Source organism: Tachypleus tridentatus, chromosome 6 (assembly GCF_004210375.1).
Source record: "Tachypleus tridentatus isolate NWPU-2018 chromosome 6, ASM421037v1, whole genome shotgun sequence".
Taxonomy (NCBI): domain Eukaryota; kingdom Metazoa; phylum Arthropoda; class Merostomata; order Xiphosura; family Limulidae; genus Tachypleus; species Tachypleus tridentatus.
Genome location: NC_134830.1, coordinates 35,672,106 through 35,685,551, shown reverse-complemented (window position 1 = coordinate 35,685,551; position 13,446 = coordinate 35,672,106). Strand labels below are relative to the sequence as shown.

Sequence of the window (13,446 nt, the reverse complement as noted above, 5' to 3'; positions counted from 1 at the left end):
GTTTTACCTGTCCTGTGCCCGATACCTAAAAAAGAAAATAGATAGTATTAACGTGAGTTTTGTTCTTTAAATACTTTATTGTGTGACTTGTGATTCTTGAAATATGTTGTAAGGTGAAATATATTTGGTTAGTGCACCAGTTAATTTGTAGAGTGATGCCGTTAGTTTGTTTCTGTTTTCTGCTTTTAAATACTATTCAAGTGATATTTCCGTTAGTCTATTTTTTAGTGTTGGTAAGTTGCTGATTTGATGTATATAATTTACTGGAGTGTATGATGGTAGACTGAATGCAAATCTTAGTATTTTGTTCTGTTGAACTTGGATTTTCTGAAGTGTGTTATTTGACATTTTGTATGTTACTTGACATCCGTACTCTATTAGTAGACGGATGTAAGCCTTGTATGTTTGGATAATGGTGTTTGGTGAGCATTTCGAGTGTTTAGTGGTTAGAGTCATTAAGTGTGTAATCCGTTTTCTAATTGATGAGTGTATATTGTTAACATGTTTTTTCCATGTTAGTTTTGTGTCGAAAGTGATGCCAAGGAATGTGATGTTTTTGCTCATGTTAATGGGCGTGTTTCCGAGTGATAGTTTTATTTTTTCTAGATTTTTTTCTTTGTTTTTTTAATTTCCTATAGAAGGTGATTGCTTGTGTTTTGGTTGGATTTAAAACTACTCTCCACTTGTTACTCCAGGTCGAGACGTTGTTCAGTGATTCTTGCAGGCGAGACATGGCCATCACTGGGTTTCTGGAGGTGCTCCAGATAGCGATGTCGTCTGCGTATTGTGAATTATGCGTGTATGTTAAATTGGGGAAAGGTATGTCACTGACAAAAATAATATATAGAAGTGGAGAAAGGACTGATCCTTGGGGCACTCCTGCAGTTATATTGAAGGATTTTGATATAGTTTTGTTGACTTTTACTTGTGCTGTTCTATCTGTTAGAAAATTTGATACCCATTTAACTATGGTAGGGTTTATCTTTAGGTGGTTTAGCTTGTATTTGATGGCATTGTGCCACACGCTGTCAAATGCTTTTTTGACATCTAGGAATACACCAATGGTTACTTGGTTGTTGTTAAAAGCTTTATAGACTGATTTGGTGAGTCGTGTGAGGTGATCTGTTGTTTGCCTGTTTTTCCTGGAGGCATTTTGGGATTCTGGAAGGATGTTATTTGTCTCACAAAAGTGGAGAAGACGGTTAGAGATAACCCGCTCCATCAGTTTGCCAAGGCAGCTTAATAGACTGATAATTATCTGGATTGGTTCTGTTGGTTTGTTTCTTTGGAATCGTGGTTATGATGGGTTTTTTCCAAGTGTCGGGGTAATATCCAGTTGTTAGTGAAATGTTCATGATGTTTGTGAGGTGTTGTAATAGGAGAGTAGAGCTTTTTTTCAGAATAATGTTTGGAATTTGGTCATGTCCGGGGGAAGTATTTTTCAAGTTTTTAATATTAATTTTTAGTTCAGTTATGGTTATTTTTCTATTAATTGAACTTGAGTATGCTTCCAGTGTCTCGCCAGGGAACCGTGGTGAGAATGAAGCTTGGTTTGTATTTATGAAGTTGTTGACATGATGTTGGTGTTTTGTGTCAAAGTCGACTAAATTTAGGTTGCTGAAGGAGGATTCGTAGTAGTCAGCTAATAGTTCCGCTTTCTCTACGTCCGTCCTTACGATTTTATTGTTGTGTGTGATATGTTGTAGCATGTGATTTGTGTTTTTGTCTGAAGAAATACTCTTGAAGTTTTTCCAAAATTCTTTTGGATTGTTCTTGATTTTTTCTAAGTTTTTACAGAAGTTTTGCCAATTAGTTTCTTTTGCTATTTTAATTTCTTGTTTAATTTTTGCATTTGTTCTATTGATCTGTGTTTTGAAAGATGGATCACGTGTAATGTAGTGTGTTCGTTTTAATTGCCTGCGTTTGATTATCAGTGTATGAATTTCCGGTGTTAAAGTTCATTGATTATGTGATTGCTTTCTCCTTGTTTTTGGGATTGTGTTTTTTATGGGTTTATGTATGGCTTCTGTAACTTGATTTACATAGTTGTCTAGTTCTGTTTTGTTGTTAGCATGTTCAATTGGGTAGATATGAGTCTAGTGTAGTGTTGAAAGTGAGCCAATCTGTTTTGGTATAAGTGTATGCTGAGGGAGTCACGTGCCCTTGGGTGCTATGATGAAATCAAGTACGTCATATGAGCCGTTGGCGGCTGAAAAGTGTGTAGGTGTTTGGTCGTTTATTAGGTGCATTTTGTTACTAGAAAGAACATTTTTTATACACAACCCTCTGCGTGTGTTTCTGTTTCCCCCTTAGTTCTGTATGCGGAGAATTAAAATTACCAATAATAATTGGTTTGGGTTTACGGTTAACACATTTTTGTAGGAAGTTAATGTCAATATCTTTAGTGGGTGAACAATATATGGCTAGAATTGGAATTGTTAGCCGGTTGTTAAAGTGTATATTACAAAAAATGGTTTCATTTATGTTTGATCTAAAGGAATCTTCTATTGAGATTAAATGCGAAATTTCTATATTAAAGTAAGCTATTATACCTCTATTGTTTTCTGAGTAAGGTATGCTGTGCGTGATGAGTCCGGGGATTGTGATTTTTTTTGTTTCTCTGTACAAAGTGTTTCTGATACGATGATAATGTTGGCATTTATACGTTTGTTTATATTGTAGATTTCTATTCTTTTATCTTTGAGATTTCCTTGGCAGTTGATGTGTAAAATTTTAATGTGTTGTATCATTGTGTTGTTTTACTTCCCTTGCATGAATTTTAAGTGAAAGATGGTGTGGTTTGAAATGGGGAAAGTAATAACTTGCAAGGCTGCAAAGAGCCTTGAGTGATTCGTGCCTTGATTCAAATACAGGGAATTCACTCAATTCTATTAGCATTGCTAATAAATTTGTAGTGAATTCCGTAGGGTTAAATGTATGTGTTGTTTTCGTGCGTATGTACGTGTTGGTTTTGGCTGAGTGTTTGTGATCTGAGTGTCTGTTGGAGTTTTTAGTAGTGGTTGTTTAGTAATGTGAGTGTTGAGAGGTTGTTTGTTACTGTTCGTGGTTTTGAAAATAATTTTGTTTCGTATCTGTGTGTATTTGGGGCAGCCTTTTTAACTGGCTGCGTGAGGGCCCTGACAGTTTGCGCATCACACTTGGTTTCGCTCGTTAGGACACTGAGCAACCTCGTGAGGTCCGCCACATCTCACACATCTGTCTTTAGCCATGCAATTGGTTTTTGTGTGTCCGAACCTTTGACATTTATAACATTGTAGAATAGGCTTTTGGTGTTTTTTTCCGGTTCGGTCGTGTGTCTTTTGAAGAATAAAAAGCAACCGTTTTTTAATAGCTTGTCCTGGTCGTCTTTATTGTTCACGGTTACTTTGACAAGTGGCGTTTTTTGTTTTGTTCTAAAAGAGATGATTCGATCTGATTTTACAATCTCATAACCTTGTGTTTTTAACTCCTCCGTGATCTCGTTATCTTCGATGTCGAAATCGACACCTTTGATAATAACAGTTAACTTTGGAGTGTTGTGTTTTGGTGTGCTAATGGTGGCTTGGACCCCGAAGGCATCCTTGGGCCAGTGGGCCAAAATGTGTGCAAATTCGTGTGGTTCCGTACATTTTAACATGATTCTTCCGTTTGGAAGACGTTTAATGTCTTTAAACAGGATGCCCGGGTAATAAGCCCTCAGTTGTTTTACGATCTGAGGGATACCTGTTGTGTTTACAACAAACACCTAATGGGTTTTATTTTGAATTTCGCGCAAAGCTACTCGAAGGCTATCAGCGCTAGCCGCCCCTAATTTAACAGTGTAAGACTATAGGGAAGGCAGCTAGTCATCACCACCCACTGCCAACTCTTGGGCTACTCTTATACCAACGAATAGTGGGATTGACCGTCACATTATAACTCCCCCACGGCTGAAAGGGCGAGCATGTTTGGTGTTACGGAGATTCGAACCCGCGACCCTCGGAGTATGATTTGAGTACCTTAACCACCTGGCCATGCCAGGCCCGACCAATGTGAGGTGAAAATTGTTATAATCAAATGAAAAAGCTACATTATCGTGTACCTATATAAAGCTATAAGAACGATAGGAGATATCAAGTACATCTGCATATCAGCTGCTAAGTACCAAGTTGGTCCGAGGCACTGAAAAAAAAAGGAAATAAATTAAAACATACCTTGAGAAAAGTTGACTCTAGACTTTAAAAAATAAATAATTTTAATTAATTACAGATGAATATTCAAGTGTTATAGGTGAACCAGTAAAATATTCAATATAATAAAATTACTTGTAAAGTCAGAGGCTTACAGAACGATTTCAAAACCACGAAAACTAATATTTTCTGAGTCTTCCACATTAATTAAAAAATAAACTTATAACGATAAAATCTTGGAATCGATTCCCTGTGACGGACTGCAGATAGCTCATGTGGCTTTGTTCTAAATAAAAAACTGTATTTTTTCACACAGTTTGTGTTACACAGCATCACCCGTCTTACTTAGAGGATTTCTATTTTGTCGGGTGGTAAACATTATAACTTAGCATATATAGTTTAAAATGTAAATTAAAGTATTAAGAGTTGTGACTTGTATCACATAACGTCAATTTTTAAAATGACGTTAAGTTTTGATATAACTCATGAAAGACATACAGTTTGTCATTTGAAGTTTTAGAAAAACTATGATAAGGTAGCATATCAGTACTTACGTCTATATTTTTTGTCTGGAAATCATGTTCATATGCTTCTTAACAATAAGCCTGCAATGATGTGTCTTTCAGATTAAATTTCTTCTTTTCGGTTTGTTTTGAATTTCGAGCAAAGCTTTCACGAGGACTATCTGCTCTAGTCGTTCCTAATTTAGAAGCTACTCTTTTATTAACGAATTGTTGGATTGAATGTAGCATTATAATGTCCCCATGGCTAAAAGGGCGAACATGTTTGGTGTGACGGAGGTTCGACCCCGCGACCCTCAGATTACGAATCGAACGCCCTAACCACCTTTTCTGTAAAGTTTCATAAACTTGTTATTATTTAAAGTCTACATTTTTCCAAGTGAACTTTATTCAGATCAACAGCACAAAAGTCCATTGAAGTGACATTAAGGACTTGACAGGTTTATGGCTGAGCAGTATTGCTCTGCCTCTAGTTTCTTCTGTTATGTTACTCGTGAAATATAGCCAATGATTTCAAGATGTTGTAATGAAAGTTTGTTCAGTTTATAGCACCTGGACTTCTTTGCGGAAAATCATCATATGACGTCTTTGAGATCGGCTCAACCCTACAGACATCAAATTTGGGATAATTTAGAAATGAAAAACAAACGAACAAAATGTCCGTCCGAACTTAGGAACGGTGTCACATGCAACTCTGTCTTCCCTCGTGACTATCTGGTCAGTAACCCTAGAAGGCCAGCTTGGTGGTCACTTGTTTGTTGAATTTTCCTTAAAGCTACTCAAGGGTTATTTATGCTTGCCGTCTTTAATTCTGAAGTGGAAGGCTAGAGAGAAGACATTTAGATGATGCTGCTTACTGACAGCCCTTAGGTTGCTTTAATCCAATAGCTGGAGTTCACTGTTACTCTTATAGTGTACTCATGATTCCTAAATACGGAATGCAATTTTTTTCTGGGAGGGAGAGACGTGCCACAGTCCAGCACACTAACCACTGACCGCGGTTGACCTTTCAGTGGCCACAAATATTGCAACCTAATGAGAAGACAGAGATATCCTAGACTGACCAATACTCATAAAAGTAACAAACCTCAGGATCATATTTACGAAAGAGAAATAAAGTGCTCGACGGTTGAAATTAGAACCAAATAAAAAAAACAAAGTTTGAGAAACTCTAACCTAAAACTATAATAAAATACATTTAATGATATTAATATATCACCCGCTACGTGGTGTCAACCATACTAGTAGTAAGTTCTTGGCTAAATCAGATAACACTAGGTTTAGTATAAGTCAGACAATGGGTGCAGGTACATTGTTTTCTGTGAAAATGTACATTTTACATTAGGCTTTAATGTAAACTGAATAGTTTTTAAGTTTTAAGTAGTACAAAACTTTCTAATAACTACATTTTATTTTTCCGTCTGAAAATAGCTCTGACGTGACATTTCTCCAAGCCCGTTCCCTTGGCTGTGGTTTCGCTAGATAGTAGATAGGGACAGTGGGAATCTCGTTAATCCATTCATGCGCGTTACTAATTAGATGACGAGGCATTTGGCTACCTTAAGAGAGTCATAGTTACATAATAGCCTAGTTAACATTAGGCTTAAATGTAAACTGAATAGTTTTTAAGTTTTAAGTAGTACAAAACTTTCTAATAACTACATTTTATTTTTCCGTCCGAAAATAGCTCTGACGTGACATTTCTCCAAGCCCGTTCCCTTGGCTGTGATTTCGCTAGATAGTAGATAGGGACAGTGGGAATCTCGTTAATCCATTCATGCGCGTCACTAATTAGATGACAGGGCATTTGGCTACCTTAACAGAGTCATAGTTACATAATAGCCTAGTTAACATTAGGCTTTAATGTAAACTGAATAGTTTTTAAGTTTTAAGTACAAAACTTTCTAATAACTACATTTTATTTTTCTTTAATTATTGGAAATAGCTGTGATTGAACTAGAAATGCTGAAACATGTTTCCGTAAGTAATATATTAATATTCTAATTTCCAGACTAGATATAAAATAAGCAATTCTTCTCTGCTATTACAACTTTTATGTAACTATTTTCTCTCTCTATTTTACGAACGACTCATGATTTAAAACATAAAAATATATTATTATCATAACAAACCATATTGCTCATAAACTTTCAACAGTAATTAAGAATAATAAACATTTTCTTACATATCAAACAACAGTCAAGGACAACTGAGTTTTTTTCTTTTATACCTATCATTTGTTAATGACACAAGTTCTGTTTTGTTTAGTATAAGATACTTACGACGTTGTATAATCCCATAAAGTTACTAACATACAAAGCGTTTGCCCACCAGGTGTCTCTACAATTTTGAATTTCAGGCTCAACAAATTTGTACCACAATGGTCCAGAAGAAAGCAGGGGAAGGAGAAAAACCAATGATATGACGAGCATCAGCGGGGGTGTCAACCTTCAAAATGTTTTAAATACAAATATAGCGGAGGTGTCAACCTTCAAAATGTTTTAAATACAAATATAGATCTATGTACGAAAAAAAGAAATTTTTGGATTAAAACAAAACACAAACTCTCTTATTCTACATGTTAAAAATAGCTTTCTTTTTTTTACAGAAGTGGATGAACAAACTACTTTTATAAAAAATATATGAATCAAATACATCAGTTAAGTGCACAGTAGGGTTATCTTCATACAATATACAGAAACTACGCAAAAAAGACTAATGCCACCGGTGGTTACATCTAAGTTGTGTGACAATGTGAAAGGTATATAGACATTCAATCTTAACGGGTAGCGAAATGGTTTTGGTATATGATGACAAAATCATTAAAGGTTTAAACAGTCGTGGGTAAAGTAACTTGTTTTTCTACGTGAAGAGTGTTCGATATATGATGACAATATTATCAGCAGGTGAAAACAGCCATAAAGTATCACAATTTTAAACTTACTTACTAATAATGAATTTTTAGCTTATTTCTTACTCAACAGAAATGTTGAATAATATTAAAGAGTACCACACTGATCACACCTACCTCCAGTATCGATGTACCACATATCGTACAATATCCAATCGGCCATTTGTCTGAGCAAGTTTTTTCATCGATGTATACGTCAGTGTTAAACCCCTAGAGTAAAACGAAATTAATATATAGCTCACATTCACATGAAACACGTAAAGAAATGTGAATAACTGTGTGGAGTTAGAATCTCTGGGAGGATCATTTAGTGTGTGTGTGTGTGTGTCTCTTATAGCGAAGCCACACTGACTATATGCTGTGTCCACTGAGAGGAATCGAACGCCTGATTTTAGCGTTGTAAATCCGAAATCTTACAACTGTCACACCGGAGAACAGGAGGATTATTTAGACTCAAATCGAATGTCCAATTACTGTAGGTCATAACTAGACTGGCATTAGCAGCTTTTGTTATCTGATAGGCTAGAGGGAAAGCAGCTGATCAACAACATCAACCTTTATGCTGCTCTTATTTGATCGAATAATGGAAATTAACCGTCACTTTTATAGCACGCCCATAATCCCAAAGTGCAAAACGTGTTTTCATGGCAATGGAAATGTACCATGAACCTTGGATTCTCAGTCACAGCACCCCACTCCTGGCACTATTTTCACAATTTAGGCCCGGCATGGCCAAGCGTGTTAAGGCGTGCGACTCGTAATCTGAGGGTCGCGGGTTCGCATCCCCATCGCGCCAAACATGCTCGCCTTTTCAGCCGTGGGGGCGTTATAATGTGACGGTCAATCCCACTATTCGTTGGTAAAAGAGTAGCCCAAGGGTTGGCGGTGGGTGGTGATGACTAGTTGCCTTCCCTCTTGTCTTACACTGCTAAATTAGGGACGGCTAGCACAGATAGCCCTCAAGTAGCTTTGTGCGAAATTCAAAAACAAACAAACGAACAGTCACAGCACTCTAGCTACAAGAACAATCCTGATCTCTGTAGCAATGTGATGATGGGTAGAAGATTATTATGTATATAAAATATATATTGTTTATTCTCAATGGAATATCTTAATATGTCAGACATTATTTAGAGCATTTAAATCTAAAAGCAACCCGATTCTTCAGTTGCGAAAATTAATAAAACTGTGAATATTTTAAAACTTCAGGAAATTCTTCAAGAAACAATTCTTATATCGTCCATAACTCAAAAATGCTAAACAGTTCAACTCTTCAGTGAATATTTACCAGGTTTACTTGAATTGTACTGGGGGTCTGAAGAGTTTGAAACAACAGACACTTCAACGTAGTTTAGAGAATATGTTCTTTGTAATTGGAAACAACTTTGGTTTAACAACAGGATTAACTCTATCTTCTCCTGCTTCGAAAACCAGTCTTCCATCCGAAATTAGAAGATGAACTATGGTTTTAGACTTTTCATACGCTCTGTATACAAAACAACAGTGAGAAGTTCTCATTGAATCTAACGTTTCATAGCAGAGAACCTTAGTTTTCATAATTTTTTATTATAAAGAAAAGGAACTGATAGACTTTGTATGAATAGATAACAACACGTTACTGAAAAATTCAAAAAATATACTGTTTATAGTAATTATGTCCTTTGTTTGTGTGTTTTAGATATTCATGTAAAAATATTCAACATTCGGCTTCCATTTCTAATTTTTAAATGATAAATTAGAAGGAAGGTACCTGGTCAACGGTACTCACCGCCAACTCGTGGGCTATTGTAACTGAACAGTGGGATTTGACCGCCACTCTTACACCGTAGTCATGGCTCTAAAGTGTGAAGCCAATTATCTGTAGCGGTGAAAACTCGAAATACTAACGTTCTGATTTACGGTCTGAGTATAGTTAACTACTAGGCTGTATCTCAGAACGGCTGGTAGGGGTATTAACACTTTTACTATCAGTAAAAGTGTTACTACTTATACCAGCTGTTCTGAGATACATTTGTATTTTAAGTGGTTTTCTCGTCATCAAGAATAACTACTAGCCTAGGTCCGATTCGATAGATAGGTCATTTATATATAAATAACTATGTATGTGTACGTAAATAAACTCACGAGCAAACAAATATAGAAAAAGAAAGTTCCAATCATTAACGTCACAAATCTTTGTTCATTTAATCGCATAACGAAAGCATTTGGAGGTCTTATTAATCGCTCTTAAGCTACACAACAACATACTGATACCTATTTTTAACCATGCCCTGGAGCAACCGAATAAGCAAAATATATTTCCAGAAGTAAATCGTTTATTAAAATAATAAATAATCTAGAAACGAAAATGATGCCAGGCATGACTGTTTGTTTGTCTTAAAGTAAAGCACATAGCTACACAGTCGGCTGTTTATGCTGTGCCCAACACGAGTATCAAAACGTTGTTACCAGCGTTGTAAGTCCACAGACTAGGGAACATCGCACATTTAAAACAGAAATAAATTGTACACTAAAATCTACGTCACATGTGGGAAAGGTAAAAATGTGTTCTATATGACATGATAATTAACTTGAATGGGTAACGCAGGTTTTCCTCACATCCCAGTAAAAAGTTTTGCTACTAGTTTTGTTTTATCATCATCTGGGCTTGTAAATACCGTATTAGCTAGCTTATACACTACTGGCCAAAATCTTAAGACTAATGAACATAAAGAAAAAATATGCATTTTGCGTTGCTAGACTCAACCCCTTATTTGAGTAGAGCTTCGAAAGTTGAAATAAGGAAAAGAGAAAATAAAAATTTAAAAAATTTTAATAGGGGAAATGTGAACACTATGAAATTAGCCTAAATACTAGCTGGTCAACAGTTTAAAACCATACTGAAACAAAGTGTTAATCGGTAAACACGTGACGAAATTTAGTCATTTGTGTTCAAGCATTAGCGTTGTCAACATTTCCCACTGGCATCTTTTGTGTTACACTGGGTAAAAACATGACAAAGGTTAAAACGTTGACAGAGTTTGAACGTGGCAGAATTATCGAGCTGCAAAAGCAAGGTCTTTCTCAACGTGCCATCGCTGGTGAGATTGGGCGTAGTAAAACTGCTGTTACAAATTTCTTAAAAGACCCCGAAGGATACGAAACGAGAATTTCAAGTGATCGGCCCAAGAAATTTTCGCCGGCGTTGAGCAGGAGGATTCGATGGGTTGTCCGGTAAGACACCAGCCGATCATTGAAGCAGATTAAGGTCCTTACGGACGCAAAATGCAGCTCAAGAACAATAAGACGGCAAACTACGAGAGAAAGGCTTTAAAAACCATAAACCTCTTCAAAGGCCACGCCTCCTTCCACACCACGAAACAGCTCGGTTAAACTTTGCTGAGAAGCAACAAACATGGGACGTAGAAAAGTGGAAGAAGGTTTTGTTCTCTGATGAGAAAAAATTTAACCTGGATGGTCCAGATGGCTTCCAACGTTACTAGTACGATAAGGATATCCCACCAGAGACATTTTCTACACGACACAGTGGAGGTGGTTCCATCATGATCTGGGGTGCTTTCTCTTTGTATGGAACAATAAAGCTTCAGGTTATATAGGGGCGTCAGACAGCAGCTGACTACATTAACACGTTGGAGAGAGCATCCTTCTTGACTGAAGGCCCTCGCTTGTGTGGAAATTACTGAATCTTTCAGCAGGACATCGCTGCAATCCACAATGCCCGCAGGACAAAGGACTTTTTCATAGCAAATAACGTGATTATTTTGGACCATCCAGCATGTTCGCCCGAACTGAACCCCATTAAAAATGTTTGGGGGTGAATGGCAAGGGAATTTTATAGAAATGGATGTCAATTCCAAACAGTGCATGATCTTCGTGAAGCCATCTTCACCACTTGGAATAACATTCCAGCCAGCCAAACGCTTATATCGATCATGCCAAAGCAAATGTTTGCAGTTATTCGTAATGACAGCCGTGCAGCTCACTACTGAGACCTCTTGTTAGGTATTTCCTATCCTGTTTAGGACTTCTTTTTGATATGATCTTAAACTTTTGACCAGCTAGTATTTAAACTAATTTCATAGTGTTCACATTTTCTTTATTAAATGCTAAAAGGTTTTTATTTTTATTTTCCCTTTTCTTATTTTTATCTTTATCTATATCCACAACACTTTTTGTGAATTTTTATACCTACAGCTGTATTGCGCAATGGATATACAAAGGACTATTAGAACGACGTAGCTGCGGAGTGGAATTTCCCGTGTAAACCTCACCTTACGTAAGATTAAATCAACCCACTTGTATCGTATGTTGGCAAAACTTCTCTGAAGTCCTTGAAGTCGTGTTTTTAACATATTTTCCAAAATTGTATGGCTTAGTTTCATTGTGGTCCCCTTTATTAGCTAAACCTACTCAATGTAACTTTTGCTCTCCACACACAAACTCCTTTAAAACAATACGTCACTATTTTGAAAGCCAGAAGCTTCTCCATCTTTTAAATGTTAATAGATTTATTTCTCAGTTGACATAATTCCAGTTATGTGCAAAAATCTCATTAGCTCCCCACGAAAAGAAAAATAAGATGCGTATTAACACCCTAGTGGTCAGAGAAAAGGATGTAGAAAATTTTTAGTTTCTTTTGTTATTTTACTGATATTCGTAGCTGATAAAACTGAAGGTTCGTTATGTTCCTCACATACATGTCATTGTTAGAGCTTGAGTGTTAACTTCAACAACTACTTGTTTCGTATCTTCATTATTAAACTTCAAGCAACCTGATGTTGTTTTTCAAATAATGTTCTTTTCACTACAAAAAAAAAAGAACCATACTTGTTTAAAATTGGGAGCACACGGTAAGGAAAGTTGTGTTCTTGGCTATTCATATCCAATATTAATTTTAATGTTCATTAATAGACAGCGTATTCTTTCTTCTGTTTTATCCTTCTTTACAGATATTAGTCTTAATGTGATAAGTTTACCTATTCCTAGTTTAGAGCCTTGTTACTTTACAGATACCATTCTTAATGAGTTCAGTTTACCTTTTCCTAGTTTAGAGCCTAGTTTCTTTGTCTGTCCTTTATAAACGAAGATTTCTGTGTTGACCCAGTTATATGAAATTACGAAATAAAAATGTTTTTTGGGTATATATATGTATGCATATATAAACTGTTAAAATTCGTTATAGGCAAGACAAAATGAAATTTTATATCTGGCGAAACTGATATGATTATAACAGTTTTACGTAATTATATTTACACTACTGCATTACTGATACCTTAACATTTGATATCATATGTAAAATAAGAGTTTGTCACTATATTGTTGAAAATATATTAACATAATTACCTTTATTCATTTATTAATCAAATGGGTTTTTTTTTCATTTTAAAAACTTAAGATTAAATGGCTCAACAGTTAGTGTGTTGGCTTATATCTCAAAACATCAGATGTTGAAACTTATGCGAAATTCAAAAACAAAACAAAAATATTTAATGGATTTGTTTACTGTTAAGCACAAAGCTACACGAGGGCTATCTGCGCTAGCCGTCCATAATTTAGCAGTGTAAAACTAGAGGGAAGGCAGAGAGCCATCAACACCCATCACCAACTCTTGGGCTACTCTTTTTCCAACTAATAGTGGGATTGACCGTCACATTATAACGCCCCCACGGCTGAAAGGGCGAGCATGTTTGGTGCGACGGGGAGTCGCACGCCTTAACCATTTGGCCAAAGTCCATTAAAAAAAAAAGCAAGAACAAAATCGTTTACGAAAGGCACTAGTTATATGATGGTCATTTTGTAAAAATGTATTTATCAATCTTTTATACCCTACAAGTTTACCACTATA

General features: G+C 36.0%; 1 protein-coding gene across 2 annotated transcripts in view; it reads right to left on the bottom strand.

The window, feature by feature from the left end:
- The window catches only part of LOC143252238 (nose resistant to fluoxetine protein 6-like), a 46,915-nt gene that overhangs the window by 10,387 nt on the left and 23,082 nt on the right, over positions 1-13,446 (bottom strand). For both annotated transcript variants that reach the window (XM_076504073.1, XM_076504074.1), the window contains exons 8-10: positions 7,719-7,811; positions 6,973-7,138; positions 4,082-4,161 (exon numbers count right to left, since the gene is read on the bottom strand). In XM_076504073.1, the coding sequence (XP_076360188.1) occupies positions 4,082-4,161; positions 6,973-7,138; positions 7,719-7,811 (339 nt within the window). The remainder of the gene's footprint in view (positions 1-4,081; positions 4,162-6,972; positions 7,139-7,718; positions 7,812-13,446) is intronic.